Source organism: Pyrus communis, chromosome 9 (assembly GCF_041283825.1).
Source record: "Pyrus communis isolate YQ-2024b chromosome 9, ASM4128382v1, whole genome shotgun sequence".
Taxonomy (NCBI): Eukaryota; Viridiplantae; Streptophyta; class Magnoliopsida; order Rosales; family Rosaceae; genus Pyrus; species Pyrus communis.
The window spans coordinates 9,367,533-9,384,338 of record NC_142573.1 but is presented as its reverse complement, the minus strand read 5'-3'; the positions used below and the strand labels follow the sequence as shown (position 1 = coordinate 9,384,338).

Genomic DNA, 16,806 nt, shown 5'->3' with positions numbered 1-16,806 from the left:
ATGAGCAGGAAAAATTTTGGCCTTTTTTAAAAATATTTTTTGTCCAAGATTTTGGTATACTGCAATAGAAATTTCACTTTTGCTGTATTTCTTCAAAGTACATTTATCGACATGCATTTTCTCCAATACTTGAGAGAAAATAAAGCATATATAAGCTTCTAATTACATTGATCATGAAAGAAAGTTACAAAGACTAGAATGCACATCTCTTCTATATGTTTGTAGCTACATAATTGCTGCATCGATCAGTATCTCCTAGCTTCTTTTTCAGCCTGCGTATTTGATCACAGATTCATTAGTGAACTTAATCTTTCTTAGAAAGAGATCAATAGATATTAATTCTTTGATGATGATCGTAATCAGTGTTTGTGCATACCGCTTTGACGACTCTTTCGAAAGCATCATCTCCATGTTGATTGATGAAGCGTTCGACGGACTTCCTTGCGTCGAGGCTCATCATTTGCAGGACCTTCTTCTGACCCGCTGTATAGTTTGAGCTCGTCGTATCCATTCCAAGCTTCACATACTTCCTCACAACGTTCTCATAAATATAGGCTGCCCCATTGAAAATTGGCAACACCAACCAAATGCAAAATAACAGCTTCGTATACGGCCATATTGGAATCCTATACATGCCAATTTCCAAATAGATATATAGTTTAATCAATAGTTGCATGGATAGTTATTAGAAAACTGTATATATCAAAATAAAGAGAAATGATTTCCAGATTCTATTTTTCTAACAGTTGGAATGAATAAATACAAGCAGAATCAAGAGACAAAAACAAAGAGATCGATGAGTGAAGAAAGTGAAAATAAGAGTGTGGAAATTATCTCCCTAAAATAAATGTGCATGCGCGCAGTATTTTGTTGACATACCAAGCTAGGACTTTCCAGCAGGATAGTTCGAATAAGGTTATGAAAGAGTATATAACCCAATATGTTAGCCACTGCTGATCGTCGAGTGCTGAAGGGCTCTCGATTGCTCTCATTGATGCATACCTGTTCATGCATGATCACCAAATGGAACTAATAAATATATCAATAAATTAGTCAATTTCTAGCTGATTATTGCCCTTTTTCGTCGATTATTAAGAATTTACTTACAATGGATAAAGAAGCATAAGGCCTGGCCTGCAAGAAGATCAAAAGAAAAATTCTCAAGATTAATCGGTACGTAGAAATGAAATATCAATTAGTAAGCTCCGGTTATGATATAATAAAATACACATATGTATATATGTTCGTTAATGCATGTTATTATTCATATTTCTTGGATATATTTAAAAAAATTACCCATAATATTAACAATATTGGAAGCTTGAAACCTTCAACTATATATTTAATTAAGATCGTGAAAACTTGAAGGTCAAATAACTGTATAAAATTTATAGATTCAAAAAGCTGATATATATTTCAGATAATCTTACTTATTGTAGCAATCACACGAATATATGTGTTGTCTAAGGCTTTAATGTGACATGAATATAACCAAATACATTTCATGCATATACATATATATTGTACGTTTTTTATACTCTTTTTTTTACTGATACATACGGTATTATTTTTGTAAAATATCTCTGCAAATATATACACACATACCAAATCAAGATTAACATATAAGGATGAAGCCGTGTGTGCTTAATTACTTATTTATTCATGAATTGGAAGTTGACATTATTCAGATGAAGACACCACCCATATAAACTTTTTCCGCACCTTTTGTAATAGACATGCTTGTCACATTAGTATCAATGCATGGAGGATATGATAAAGCAATTATTAAAAAAATAATAAGAATAAAAACAGATGATGATATTTTAGGTGGGTCTTTTGCTAAATACCCGATTATTGTATCCAAATTTTTAGCAATGGCTCCAAGAACACCCATGCTGAAACACTATAATTTGATCTGGTCCAGCCGCGCACTCGTTTCTTCTTAAAAATTAATCCTGAAATATATGAACAATAATTTCCTGAGAAAATGAGTCGATGATGGGAAGTACAAGTAAGTCGTGTATTTAAAGGTCCGTGGATTGTTGAGGTTGATTTGATGAAGCCAAGTAAAGAATTTTTGCCCCATCAAAGGGTTTTCTTTTGGTGATCTCAATGGCATTGGCATATATACCTTAGCTAGCTTTTCTTTCTCTTTAACTTTTCTCCTTTTTCAAAGCTACTTTTACGTGCGTTAGCATCTTATAACATACACATTTCAGTTTTTATTTATTATATATGCATAACATACATATTAATTGGTTATTAAAAAAAGGATAATAATTATAAAGATTGGTGTTTATTAATTAGTGATGCACTCATAAATTAAAGGCTTTGAAAGACCAAGAAGACCCCAATAATCACAAGCTTCATGCTGCAAACTCATGAACTTGTATTGATTCCTCTAATGTTCAATACGCTGCATGCTTATTATATGCATGTTAAGGTTAATAGCTATATGGATTTAATTAGTACAATAAAATGCGTGCTATTAAAAATAAGACCCAAAACACATACTCAATTGATGAAGAAATTTGCATGTAAATGCGTATCTTTTAATTAAAGAACATGTGTTTTTTTTATTTTTTTTATCACGATCACATTCAGTCTCGCATACTCATTAGGTGATTAGTTAATGTGAGAAAACAAGTAAACACATTGCATCTGAATCTCTCTTACTCGGTTACATATGATTTATATTTACTTTTGAAAGAAATAAATAATGAAAAAATGGGATTAAAAAGTTAATAAAAAAGAAAGAGAATTGTTATTGACACTTCAAATTTCAAACATTCTACATTTCAAACTTTCTATATTTAGAAAGAAAAATAGAACGTAGAATAAGATTTTTAAAGTGTCAGCAACAACTCCAAAAGAAAAAAGCAAAAGAAATTAGAGCAAGCAAACCCTGAAGGTGGTGTGTAGGTAATAAAAAGCGACAAGGCATGTGATGGACAAGCAAGTAGGGCAGGGAACAACAACGACAACATATTATTTTGTGGTACAAAAACAGTAGCCTTCCTTAATAATTCCAAAAGCTTTGATCATTACACGTACTTTGTCCATTAACTTTAAGAGGTGGATTGTCTACCCTCTTATTTCTATGCTCTTTCCATACATTCCTGTAATATATGGTCACGGTTAAACCATATTACAATTTTATATTAATTTTTTATATAAATAATAAAACAAAAGGTAATAGGAATATAATCTACCTCCTTAACCGTAACTACACAAACAGAAGTGTATGGAGAAAGTATAGAAATGGGAGGGTAGACAATCCACCTTCTTAACTTTAACTTGATGTAACCCCAACATGTTATGTTAAGTAAGACCTAAATTAGATCCAAGGTTATGTTATGTAAGCCCTAAATTAGATCAAATTATATACGTTGAAGAATGTTAGCTATCTTTTTCATTTGTTTTTTTTTTTTTTTTGGCCTTTTCACTTATTTTTTAAACAGTATATTGTTTGCTTGCTTACCATCATTCATATGGTGGCTATATGTAAAAAAATATCTATTCATTACACTTTAGACAAATAGAGACGCTTAGATGATAGTTACGTTACGCTTGCTGGGTTGAGCCCACTTACTTATAATTCTGTTAACTAGTGCACTCCTACTTGAAAGCTACAAAGGGAGATTACGGGCTGACAAGTATTTAAAAGAAGAAAAAAAAGTTTTTGAAATGAGTTGAAAGCGGAGCAAATGGAGGAGGAGTTGGCTTGTTTGTTGCATAGAGCACACATTAAACTAGAAAGTTAATATTCTAAACTACAGTTTTTTCCCTTTATACCCTAAAAGTTAATTTAAAATTTTTAAAATATAATAAAATTCTAATCTCCTCTCTTCCCAACCTTTCTTCTTCTTGACGAAAAAAATAAAAAATTACCTTTCCTCTCCGTTTCTGCTTCTTACTAGGTTGAAGATCGAATCTTCAAAGTTGATATTCTTATTTCGCCGGATATGTAGAGGAGGGAGGGACAATGCGATACAAGAGGTGGGTTTGTTTTGGTGTTTGGGGATTGAGAAATCTGAGAGAGGGGGGAAATGGGCAGAAGGGAGATGACTGATTTTGTCCTGATTCTTGCCTTCTATGGTGTGGTGTGGAGTGGGCATCTGGGTTTTCCTCGCTTACACATCGTCCATCAGCGATAACTGGCTTCAAGTTACATGATTCGAGATGATTTTGTGCCAGGATGGGTTTGAAGCCAGAGTTGTTGAAGAATGGGTTGTTGTTGGCGATCACCGGATCTAAAACCCATTCGGTGCTACATCTGACATTAAAACGACACTCCGTCATCTGTAATTGAAGCTGCATGGTTGTGGATCCACTACTATGGTGGTTGTGAGGTTAGAGAGAGAGATGAGAAGCAGATGGGTGGTTGGAGAGAGAGATGAGAAACAGACGGAGAAAAGAGATGGGCAAGAATGAAAAAGGAAATTTGGGAATGGGGAAGATGAATATCAAACTCGGTGCAAGGAGGGGAAAAATAGAATTGGGGGACGGAAAGGAAGACACGGGGATAAGGGAAATGGGGTGTGGACCCCACGGCCACACAAAATCCTCACATAAAAATAGTAATATTAAATAAAATATCATAATAATAATATAGTATTATACACTTTTTGGTCATTTCACATAATCACAGTTGTTTTTACATAAAAGTTTACCAAACAGTATCATACTACCTCTTTTTTTTTTTTTTTTTTTTTTTTTCAAAAGCACTTTTACAAAAAAGTTTACCAAATATTCCCCTGCTTTATTTCACAGCTGCTTATTCTCACAGCACAACAGAAGCAGTTTTTTTTTCAAAGCACAACAATACCAAACCAGCCTTATATCTTCATGTTTGGGACATTTTTCTCTTTTCTTTTTTATTTTGTTGTCAAAATGCTTGGTAAGTTATTTGATCATAATTGGGATCGTAATATGCTTCAATATAACATTCCAAATTTTTACTAAGAGAATACCAATAACTCTTTTTGTAACTTGTAAGTAGAATGTATTTATACAACATACAAGTTACAACGAATCAATTATAAAATGACACATACAGAAGCGGAGCTAGAATTTCATGTATGATGAGGTTGGGAAAAAAAAAAAAATTGAATGTAAAGAAAGGTTTCAATTTTTCAATATTATAAGTATTCACCGGCAGAGCCACATTAAGGGCTACCCTAGGTTGTAGCCCATGTAGCTTTCGGTAGAAAATAAAATTATTCATGTAGTTTTAATTGATTTTCAAATGTAGTCCATCATATATTTAGTTACTGATTCGAATTCTCTCGGTTTGATTATATAATACAGTTTACAAACCATCTCTTTTTCTCACATCTTTTTTCTCATCGCTTCTTGTACGTTTGAATTTGTTTGAATAATGAAAATTCTTGGCCCACCTTGTGAAAAATTTCTTAAGCTAACTGATACTGTGAAAAATTTTCTTTGTTTATAAAAATTTAAATCTTTAAGCTAGCCTATCCGGTAAAAAATTTCTAGCTCTGCCATTAAAAGTATTTATTACATGTGGAAACATATCAAATTGAAGATATATGTGCAAAGAAAAATGATAAACTAGAAATATTTGATTTTCGAAAAGCCCCATTCTTTGACTTAAAAAATAGCGAGTTTGACACATAATTCGATGTTCGTAATTCTGAGCTTTACAAATTTTGGCATTCAATTTGGATGGTAAAATGATAAACTAGGAATCAAATGGATACCCATTCTACTAAGATTATTTTTCTTTAAAGAGTTTCTTATTTTTACGCAATTTTTCTTACAGAATTAGGAACTCCATGACTATTGTGAATTATTACAATTTTCATAATTCTCCTTAGTTTTTAAGATCTCAGCCCCACAATTCCCTTTTTACACTTATCAACAAGTATAATCTATTTCAGTGATTCTTTCATGGTCATTACTTGTCACATGAGCACCTCGAAAAAATTGCTAACAAAATATCACATCTCGCTTACGCGTCTACTAAGTTAGCATCCCAAATCCGTGTACCCATGCTTCCAACACCTTTCCATAGAACTTTCTTGCTCCTATTTATAGTCATTCAATGAAAATTATTTGAATATTCTGGTCAGAATAAGCATATAAATTCAACCAGTAGGTAGAAAAAAAATTTAGTGTGTAACTTAAGTTGTATAGGAATTCTTGAAACCAAGAGTTTTTTTTTTCTTTTTTTTTTTTCTTGAAGTTAAGAATAACAAGTTCTTCATTATCTAGAATAGAATAACCACTTAGAATACTGAAATAGATTATACTTGTTGATAAGTGTAAAATTGTACATGGATGCAATCCTTCTTGTGCATCTTGATCAATTTGATTGTTTCTTTGTAGATCTCCATGCAAAGCTTTGTAAATATGTTTCCGGACATTCCCTTATCATTTCGTCCACGCATTAGAGTTCGCTTAGCCTGACCCAAGCCAGAGTCCATCTAGCCTGACCCGAGCCCGAGTTTGTCTTTTTACAATTGCAAGTCAACGGGCAAAGGGACGTCAACATCTTTATATTAATTTTTTCAATTTGTACGTCTTGGCCTCAGTTTTGTGTGTATTATTTGTTGGCTATTGCTCTTTTTCTCCCTTTAATATATTGTAATTTCCATGAACAATAAAAAGGTTGAAAGAAAAAAAAATAAAAATAAAAAAGTGTTTTATTAGTGTTGGCAGGAGCCACGGCAGAAAGAACCCTATCTGAGTTAGTTGCTAGTTGCTATAGAGTCCATGAATCTCAGTCACGAATAATACCTAATTTCCATTTTGAGTATGTCACAAATTATATTATATTATATTTACTAAAAGTTAGTTGAGCCTGGCACTGTTTAGAAATAATGTCCGGACAGATCTACCCCTGGTTTGTTTGGGTTTTGGTGCTGATTTCTTCCTTTTCTATAGTAAAATTCCTACTTTGCCCGCGCTAGGTGGGTGGTTTTCCAGTGGCCGAATTGCCCTTCGGCTTTTTCATGCCTTCTGATTGTTTTTGGTGGTTCGGGCAGGGACAAGCTGGGAATTGTATGTGACACGTGTCGGTCATCCTGCTGTTCTCTTTTGGGGTTTGTTTTGCTTGCTTTTTGTTTCCGTTTCTCACTTGCATTGGTAGTTTTCTATCACTCTCAGCTTCTCTTTTCTTTTGGTTCCCGTTGTGTGCTTCTCTTTGGCGCGCTTTTGTGTTTTGTTCTTCTCAACTGTGGTTTTCAGAACGTCGCAGGTGTTTCCTTTGTCTGTTAACTCTGTGGTGCGTGATTTTTTTTTTTAGATTTTTGTTTTCCTTTGCAGATTTTTATGTTGGTTTGCAGAGTGGGTTTTCTTCTGTTGCGTTTAAAGAGATCTGGACTTCGTTGGTTTTTTTCAGTACATCGTTTAATTTTTTGTGGTGTTCTTTGTTTGGGTGATGGGTTTGAATGGATTTTAGGGTTTTAAACTGTGAAAGAGGTTTTCTTCTGTTGCGTTTAAAGAGATGTGGACTTCATTGGTTTTTTTTTAGCAATTCATCGTTTAATTTTTGTGATGTTCTTTGTTTAGTTAATGGGTTTGAATGGATTTTAGGGTTTTAAATTGTGAGAGGAGTCAACGCCTGTGGCGAGAGAGGTCTAGGTGCGTCATTTGGGGAAGCAAAGGTTGGGGAAAGAGACGTAGGATGTAAGAAGTGTCGTTGCAGGTGAGCATTTGAGGTTAGTCACTTGATGAAATTGTTATGGGTCTGTAGTTTTTGAGACTTTGGGTTTTTTTCGCATGAGGGAGTTGGTATTGGTTCATGAATTAGTTGGCTATTTTTCTGTTTTGATTTTTATTTCTTCTTCGTCCCCTCTACAACACCACCGCCAACATCACTTTCGTTAAATGAAGGTGGAGATATTTTGATATATATTAAGATGCAAGAATTGTATTAATAATTTGGTTAATAAATATAACCTTTTGATACAGATGTCGAGGATCTCTACCATTTGAATGTTCTCCTTTTTTTTTTTTTTTTTTTTTTTTTTTTTTACATCTTTTGTTTGAAATTTTTCCCTTTTTTTTTGGCCTCATGATTGCCGTTTTGGTTACGTGATCAACTCTGTCTCTTTGTTTCACAACATGGATGAATGGATTGCACATCATTTATAATTTTTATTGTTTTTTCTTTCTGTGGGTTTGTGGGAATTTCTAATGTGTCGCTGTAATTTCCTCTTCATAGGATAAATGGATAACATTCGCCCAACTCCTGTTAATCAGTTAAGACCATACACAAAGGCAGATAAAATCAAAGTTCGGATATGCAGAATTTGGAAATCCATGATCCCAGGAACTGTTTAGAAGTACACTGCCCTGCACTGTGTGTTCATCGATGAAGCGGTGAGGAATCATTGTTTGATTAGTTTAATCAAAAGTAGAGGCAATGACAATTAATTGAGTAAATAATGTTCATGTCGAGATGGTTTTTTACATGTCACATGGTTAAAATTAGTTGTCTTATGGTTAGCGAAATGTGTGTGTCGACCATCTGTTTCATGTCTTCGTTTATTTTTCTCAATTTTTCGGCTTCTTTGGTTATGTTTGACACGTGGTGTTTTCTATCTCAAATTTTTGTGCCCCCATAGATTTTTTTTTTTTTTTTTTAACATCTTGCCTCAGATTATTTAACTGTTTTGATTTGTTGAGTTTATTTTATGGTAACAATTTGATTAATGAAATGTGAAGCAACATGCGGGGGAGGGCTGTACATCAGATGGTGATCACAATGTTATGGCCTCCAAAATTGAAGCCGGTGGATGTTATGAAATCATGGATTTTCGAATTGTTAAAATTAGGGCACAATACAAGGTAGTACCGCATGAAACCCTGATTTTGTTCACCTCGAAAACAATGTTTTGAAAATTAGCAAGCGTCTTCCTGCCTATCCCTCACCATCGATTTTTTCTACAAGATTATAACACACTGTACCCTCGCTTGAACAGTGTTGACATTCTCACAGGTACTGTTAATCTATATGTGGATATGCATGGGTTCAAGTGTGTCTGCATTTGTTTTCCAAATTGCTCTTTAACTTTGTTTATGTTTTAAATAATAAGATGCCATTGGACATATAAGCGTTGTACAACCTCTTGAATCCAAACAGATTAATAAGAGGATTGCATACAAGTGTGATGTCGGTATCGAGAATATAAGGTTATATTTTGTTTCATATGGATGTTCGTCACATTTGTTTTCAATATTTGTTAATTTGTTGCATTACAAAAAAAAGTGATAAGTTTATTCGTTGTTCCCTTTATCAACAGGAAAGAGGAAGTGATGGTAACGTTGTGGGGGGACATTGGAAAAGCCTTTTCTTCTTTGTCAATGGACGCGTTTTCTTTGCCCTTTGTTGTTTTCACAAGTCTGAAAGTGAAGCTTTACTTGAGTATTCTGTTTTCTTAAAAACTTAATTTTGGCTTATTTATTTTGGTGTCTGCAAATGTTGTTTCATTTAAATTCTCTAGATGTTATATCGTTTTGCACTTTTATTATCTGTCTTTGCTCCGATTTGTCATTATATGTTTTTCTTCTTTGTCATCAATTAGTTTAGAAGCATCTTAATATATCAGTCGTTACTGATTGCTACTGATCTCTTTCTTACTTTGTTTTCTTTTTTATTCAATCATGTCTGTTAAGTAGATTTGATCATCGGTTTTTCATTAATAGTTAGAAAATGATAAATATTGTGCTATGAATGACTTAGTTGGTTTGAAATGCACCACATCATACAGCTGATTATCCCACGATTTTATGAAAACTTTTTAAACAGTTGGGTATCTACGTATTGTAGATTATCTCTATTATGTAGTTTTTGTCACAAAATGTGATGAGCCACCTTTATTAATATTTTCTTTTTGTTTTCTGTGCTGTGATTCCAATGTGCAGATAAGATCACTTTAAACAGTACTGGTTCGTCCCTTTTTTTTTATTGATCTAGACATCCCCAAAGTCAATGCATATAAGTCAGTGTGAGTGTATTTCTCATTGTCAAAACAAAATAAGACTGTTAATTCTTTTTGGTGGAGTATGGTTTGTGTTTTTTTTTTTTTTTTAAATTGTTAAACTCATAAAATGTTTTGATGCTTGCAAGTTTTTGATTATACAGAACGTTTGAAAATGCTCCCTCCCTCTTCGAAACAAGCAAACGAAGCTGAAATTTTGCAGACTGCTAAAAGGGTTACAATTGATGAATTAGCGTTTTTGGATTCAGACTTGCACAAGGTATTAAACTTGACGATTCAATTTTAACATTTTCAACATAACTAATTGTGTTGTCATTCTGGCTATTACAAATAAGTGACAAAATGTGTTACAAGACGACACATTTCTGTGCAAAGCATCTATTAAGCGTTTTGACAAGTGCTTCGATTGGTGGTACAGTGCTTGCCTGTATTGTGTAAAACAGATGCACAAGGATCTAATTAGTGGCCAGCTCATTTGCCAAAAACATCCCAACCAGATTCCAACGCCTTGGTAATGTTAAATCGAATGTTTAAAGCAAAACGAATAAAAAAGTTGGCTCTTTCTGGGTGTCCTGTGGTTTGTTGTTAGCCAATTGGAACAAATAGATACAGAGAAGGCTAATGACATTCAGTACGGAATATACAAATTTAGTTTCATTCTTTATGCAGTCACACTTCAAAAAAAATTTAAATTTTGGATTGTGAAGTGTTTTTGCAATGGATGTCCAGAATGGTTCCTAAACATGATGTTCTTTGAAAAATTATTTTTGTTACCATTGTTTTCTCTTTGGTTTGTGTTTTTGTCTCATTTACATCCTATAAACCTAAATCTTATAATTTTTTTTTCCTGCTGTGGCAAAACTTTCTTTTTCCCCTTTCTTTCGTTTTCCTTTTTCTTTTTTGTTATATTTGGTTACATATGATCATTGTATAATTCAATAAAGTTTTTGCCTGTGTGTCACATCCCGGTCCAGGTCCCCACGACATCCTGGGCTTGATTCCACCGTAGCAAGATATTGTTCGCTTTGGGCCCCGACCATGCTCTCACGGTTTTTGTTTCTAGGAACTCACACCACATCTTGGGCTCGACTCTACCGTAGCACGATATTGTCCTCTTTAGGCCCTGACTGCGCCCTCACGATTTTTGTTTTTGGGAACTCACGAGAACTTCCAGTGGGTCACTCATCCTGGGAATACTCTCGCCCAAACTCGCTTAACTTTGGAGTTCCAATGAAACCCGAAGCCAGTGAGCTCCCAAAATGCCTCGTGCTAGGTAAAGATGAGAATATACATATAAGGCTTAGATGATCCACTTCTCTAGACGATGTGGGATGTTACACTGTGTGTGATCTATTTTAGTTCTACTTATTTAGGTATTTAGTTTGTGGCAATTTGTGATTCTCAAAAAATCTCATAAGGTTGAGTTTCTAAATGTAGGTACAAAGTTAATCTCATTCTTGAAGATGAAACAAATGAAATGAATGCTTTGATAATCGGTAAATGCGGCGAGAAACTTTTTGGCATGCCTTGCAAAGACCTGGTAATGAATTAGAGACTGGTGGACCAACAACTATTACCAAACGAGTTTCTTAGGCTTATTGGACAAAAGAAGATTTTTCGCTTACGATTTGTTAATAGGAGGAATACTTTTAATGCGAACGATGTGCTCATTCACAATGTGACTGAGGATACGACTATGCAGCGAGTAACTCCACAACCTTTGTCAAGAGAAATCACAGTGTCCTCCACCACTGTTTCATCTTCTACTTCAACAGCTGAAACCACTAAGTAATCATATAAATGAAAGAGGGAATCAATTAGGAGAGCTCTTTTTACTGCTGGCGAACAAAGGTTTGTGCCGTAACAGCTTTTGCAACTATAAATTTCAAATTTCCATATATTCATACTATTTAACATTGGGAACCCATTTAAAATAGTGGAGCCGAGGAAATTTCAGACACAGATCTAAGAGAATTGGATGTAGTGCCGATCAAATTGCTTAAGGAGTCATCCCCGACGGGTGAAAAGTTGAACTCCGCTGCTCCAAAAAGAAGCTAGGTCACTATATTTTAACGTTGCCTTTTTATTTTCTTTTTTTTAGACAAGATTTATTCCATCGTATATTTAATAACGATCTTACCCTTTTAATTTCTTTCATTTCTCTAGGTTGGTTTTTCAAAAATGGACAGTGCAATAGCAGAAGTTGACCGCAATGCCCAAAAATTCTGATGGTTTTTTGTTAATCTGTATCAAACAATATTTATCTTATTTGGTTGTGATGTAAATATCTCTCTAATCTGAACTTCGTAATATTTTTTGCCTGTACATAGACCAGCATTTGCCAATTTTTTGTATCCGAATGCTGGTTGCGCTTGAAAGGTGGTTCCAAGTGCTAAAATCGAACACATGTCTGTAATATTTTTTTGTTTGTATGTAAATAAACAACTTTTAACCTTTTGTATCTGCATTGTACAAATTAAACATTTTCTTTATAACCCTTTTGTGAGCTCTCTATTTTTGATGCTGTCAATGTTTTGTCATGCCATTTCTACATCTTCTCAGCATGATGTTAAGTATAGTTTCCCACTTGCAGTCGGTTTGAAGTAACGTTCGTCCAAACTATGGTAAGGCCTCTTTTCTTGATCTTTCTTATTTTGTTTTTATTGTTTTTCTTTTTTAGATTTTTCATTTACACATACATTTTACATTTAAATTCTCTTTTTATCATCTACAGATTTTGTCTCTGTAATTAGATGCTTCATATCGCTGTCTGGTTTCGTTCTTCTTCACTTTCAAGAACGATCAGTGTTTATTGAAGGTAAATAATCCGTTCAGCCATTTAGTTTTCAATGTATCAAATATTTTGCGTTGTTAATTTTCTGTTACTTTTGTTAATGCCTCTCTTTTTTCTGCTATTTTTTTCTTCTTTTCCCACTTCTCTTTCGCTTTTGTTCAATCCATTGTCCTCAGTTGTAATATTTCATTGCATAAATTTGATCACCTGATCTATTGTCAAGCAATATCTTACGTTTTAACTGTTTTAACCAATTTAATCTTAAATTGATCAATGTTAACCCCAACATTTTATTTTCATTTTGTGATCATTGCATACATGTCCACCCAAGTTTCTACCTTTCCTCCGTCTTTGCTTTCATCGTCGGAGCAAAGCCGATGTTTCTTAGCAGCCTCACCGCACCTTCAAAGAATTCTCAAAGCAAATTTTCTTTTGGATTTGTAATTGATCCTTTTGTACCTGATCAGTTGTGATCCAATTATTTTTTTCGCGCGTTTTGATTTTCCTGTGAATTTATATGGGTTTAGATTTTTATTGTTAATTTACTGATGTTGGGGGATCATTTTGGCTTATAGATTGGTTTGAACATTTTTCTGTCTTTGTTTTTGCCTTTGTGTAGTTTTAGTCAGATTGAAGTGTTCTTTTCAATTTCAGGTTTAATTGAAGTGTTTAAGATTATCTACATATATATAATCAAATTTGAAATTTTAAACTAAATCATTATGCTGCAATCAAACCCACAGATTGTTGGGTCCAAAAGAAGAAGAAGAAGAAGAAGAAGGAGTGACCAACACGAAATTGGCTTGGGGTAAGCTTCCACTCTTTTCTGTGTAGAAGTGATTTTGGTTTGTGCTTTCGAAAAAGATGATGGCAATTTCATATTTGGACAGAGAAAACAAATGGCATGTATAATGAAGTGGAATTTTTCGTGGTATTATCAACATGCATGTTATAAAGAATTCTTCATTTAAATTTTTTTGGGGTTTGTTTTGTGCTGTTTCATTTGTGAATTGTGTGTTTTGTTGTATCTGATTCCGGTTTTTGTTCTACCCATTACTTAAATTTTGCTGCTTTCCGTTGGATTTTCAGCCACGAGTATACATCATTGAAGAATGTTAATGAATCCAAACATGGGTTTTGGGGTGTTCTTGCTAGAAAAGCCAAAGACATTTTCGACGATGATGATAATGGAGTTCAGGATTATCATTCATCTCAAACAACAAGGACGGATATGCTGTCTATGCCAACAAGGGGGTAAGGTGAGATATAGTTTTCGTCATGTCTTTATAGGCAGCTTGGCATTTTCCAAGGACTTTTAATTGCAGCTGCATTGTTGAATGTATAAAGAATGATGCGGTAAACCGGAGAGGGAGTCATCAGCTTATGGATGTGTTAACACATCCAATGTGTTGTAATCTTTTCGCTACTTAAACATGTTAAGACATCAATTCTAAAAAACACTTGGTCTGCTACTTATGCATTGTTGGTTTAATCCAATGATAATGCCTAGCTAGGATAGTCTTTCTTTATGTCTTAATTATTGATAGTGCTATCATCATGGCAGGCTATGTTGGAGCAAAAACTGTGCAGCCAAATACATAAGAGTGATGGATTTTGGAATGAAATGCAGAGGATATCGTTTTGTGCTGCTTAAGTAAAAGTTTCCTCTTCTGTTATATCTGTGTGTTGGATATTGTAGAAACTTAATATAAGTTGTATATTCATGATAACTGACTGATTAAGATTACTTATAATTAGCTATCATTGACCGTGCTATTAAAATTTGTATGGAACTCCCGATTTTTGTTCTCTCTCATTTTTGTTGCTCTACTGTGGTTACATTTTTTAAGTGATCAAGCTTTGTGATTGCGTATATATTGGTTGATCTGTTTCTTAAAATTGTGGTTAAAAGAAACCTTTTTGAGATTATGTGAAAATCCATCAATCTGATTAGTTAAATGTCTCTTCGGGTATGATTGGGTCCCAAAAGAAGTTAAAAGACTGCAACTTTATTGAGGACGGAATCATAACCAATTCTTCTAGCACTTTCTCCGATTTCCCAAAAGGTGAATTACAACAAAAGTGCTCCTCCTTTCTTCAGTGGTTGTTATTATTACCTCAAAACATTTGCATGTATGTGTTTTTTTTGTAAGAAGCTCAAAGGATGACTAAGAAGAAAAGGAAATCATAGATTATAAAATAGATGGACAAAGAGGCGATAGAAATTTCTATGGTCCCAGACCCGTGACATAAAAGGTATAAAATTGTTAATTGATAATTTAACATGAATGCACTGATTATGAATAAGTATGGTTGCTTTTGTGCAATGTATTAAAAGCGTGAGGTGTGGGCAAGGCGTCCGAGGGATAGTCCGGCCTAGGGAGGCGTGAGCACACATATAACAATGCACGCAGATAGCACACACATTCATTATATAAAAAAATAAAAATCAGAAAAAAAAAGTAGAGAGACGATAGTGCAAGGAAGAGGTATAAGACAGTTAAAACCTACCCAAAATTTGGGTTTAAAAAAGTTCCTGAGGCGTGACTAGGCGACTCTGGCGACGCCTTCCGCCCACTCCATCAAACAGAGATGGTAACCCTCACACCCAACCTCAGAGGACGCCTAAGTGCACCCTGAGGCGAGCCTTTTAAAACATTGCTTTTGTGTCCTATTGAATCTTGATTTCGTGGTGTACATTTGTCTGATGGATTATTATTGCCCAATTTGTCCCATTTTTGTTTTCCATGGTACTACTATGAATTTCCACAAAATTTTGTCCGATTCTGCTTCTGTTTATTTCCAGAGAAGGGAAATTATAATAGTAGAATAAATAACCACATTAGAGTTTTGGGTTTTCAAGAGATTAATTTCTATGTTAAGAATTTTGTTTGTTTTGACGCAGGAGTGAACATGGGGAGAGTCGGGGAGACGAAGAGAGAAGAGAGGAAGATTCACTTCGTGTTAGTTCCTTTTACTATGTCTTTATACTTTCAACCAAATGAAATTGTTACTAGATTTTGTAAGGTTACATGTTAATTCTTTATGTAACTTGCAATTTTTTCCAATAGGTTTGTTGCTAATAATCTATTGTAACCACTCTTTTTGCCATTTTCCAATAAGTCATTCTCTCTAATTTCTCTATAATTTTTTTCGCATTTGCACAAGTTCAATTGTCTTTCTTATTATACAATATAGTTCATTAGTTTGTCATTTAATAAGTGCAACCGTACGTGCAGCTCTGAAGTTTGACGATATAATTATTCTTATAATTTTAATTTGGGTAAAGTACAAAAAACTACCTCAACTATTGGAATCATGACAGTTTCATACCTCATCTTTTAAAATTGACAATGTCATACCGCATCTTACAAATTTGTGACAATGTCATACCTCCGTCAATTTTTCTGTTAGTTTTTCTGTTAAGTGCTGACGTGGTAAGAGACAGGGACCACTCACTAATCCAGCTGGATTAAAAAATAATTAAATATTAAAAAAATTAAGAATAAAGAAACAAAACAAAAAACTTTCCTATGGGTGCGGGGACCCTTTCCCCTCTCCTTCTTCTCCTCATTCTTTTTCTTCTTCTTCTTCCTTCTTCTGGTTTTTTTTTTTTTTTTTTTTTTTTTTCTGGGTTGCAGTTTCCATTTTTTTTTCCTCCTCCTCTTCTTCCTCCTTCTTCTTCGGTTCTTCCTCCTTCTCCTGGGGGGGGGGGGGGTAGGGAGGGGGGGGTGTTGGGTTTTCAAATTTTTTTTTTTTTTTTCCTCCTCTTCTTCCTCCTTGTTCTTCTTCGGTTATTCCTCCTTCTCCTGGGGGGTGGGTGGGGTTGGGTTTTCAATTTTTTTTTTTTCCTCCTCCTCTTCTTCCTCCTTCTTCTTCTTCGGTTCTTCCTCCTTCTCCTGGGGGGCAGGTGGGGTTGGGATTTCAATTTTTTTTTTTTTTTTGTGTGTGTGTGTGTTAAAGATTAACCAGATGATGATGAAGATGGGGAAGAGAGAGAGGGGGAGGGAAGGGACAACTAAGGTTTTTTTTATTTTTTAT

The 16,806-nt window shown here is 34.2% G+C and overlaps 1 protein-coding gene and 2 long non-coding RNA genes across 5 annotated transcripts; 2 read left to right on the top strand and 1 right to left on the bottom strand.

Moving 5' to 3' along the window:
- Positions 1 to 49: 49 nt before the first annotated feature.
- LOC137741170 (HVA22-like protein f) lies at positions 50 to 2,006 on the bottom strand. The gene is made up of 5 exons (XM_068480979.2): positions 1,848 to 2,006; positions 1,108 to 1,134; positions 880 to 1,002; positions 377 to 626; positions 50 to 272 (listed from the first exon to the last, which is right to left on the bottom strand). The coding sequence occupies exons 1-5, from the start codon at positions 1,892 to 1,894 to the stop codon at positions 246 to 248; spliced, it is 474 nt and encodes a 157-aa protein (XP_068337080.1). The 5' UTR covers positions 1,895 to 2,006; the 3' UTR covers positions 50 to 245.
- Positions 2,007 to 8,605: 6,599 nt separating this feature from the next.
- On the top strand, positions 8,606 to 13,193 carry LOC148694196 (uncharacterized). Its single transcript, XR_015966244.1, has 6 exons — positions 8,606 to 9,977; positions 10,115 to 10,230; positions 11,409 to 11,822; positions 11,909 to 12,029; positions 12,138 to 12,595; positions 12,706 to 13,193. It is a non-coding gene; the product is annotated as an uncharacterized LOC148694196 (long non-coding RNA).
- A 59-nt stretch (positions 13,194 to 13,252) lies between these two features.
- On the top strand, positions 13,253 to 15,892 carry LOC137738872 (uncharacterized). 3 transcript variants are annotated; one of them, XR_015966243.1, is made up of 5 exons: positions 13,255 to 13,573; positions 13,855 to 14,024; positions 14,330 to 14,831; positions 14,922 to 15,021; positions 15,671 to 15,892. It is a non-coding gene; the product is annotated as an uncharacterized LOC137738872 (long non-coding RNA). The 3 variants fall into 3 exon arrangements; XR_015966242.1 differs by having other exon boundaries at positions 13,253 to 13,573; positions 14,330 to 15,021; XR_011069066.2 differs by lacking the exon at positions 14,922 to 15,021 and having other exon boundaries at positions 13,259 to 13,573.
- Positions 15,893 to 16,806: the final 914 nt, after the last annotated feature.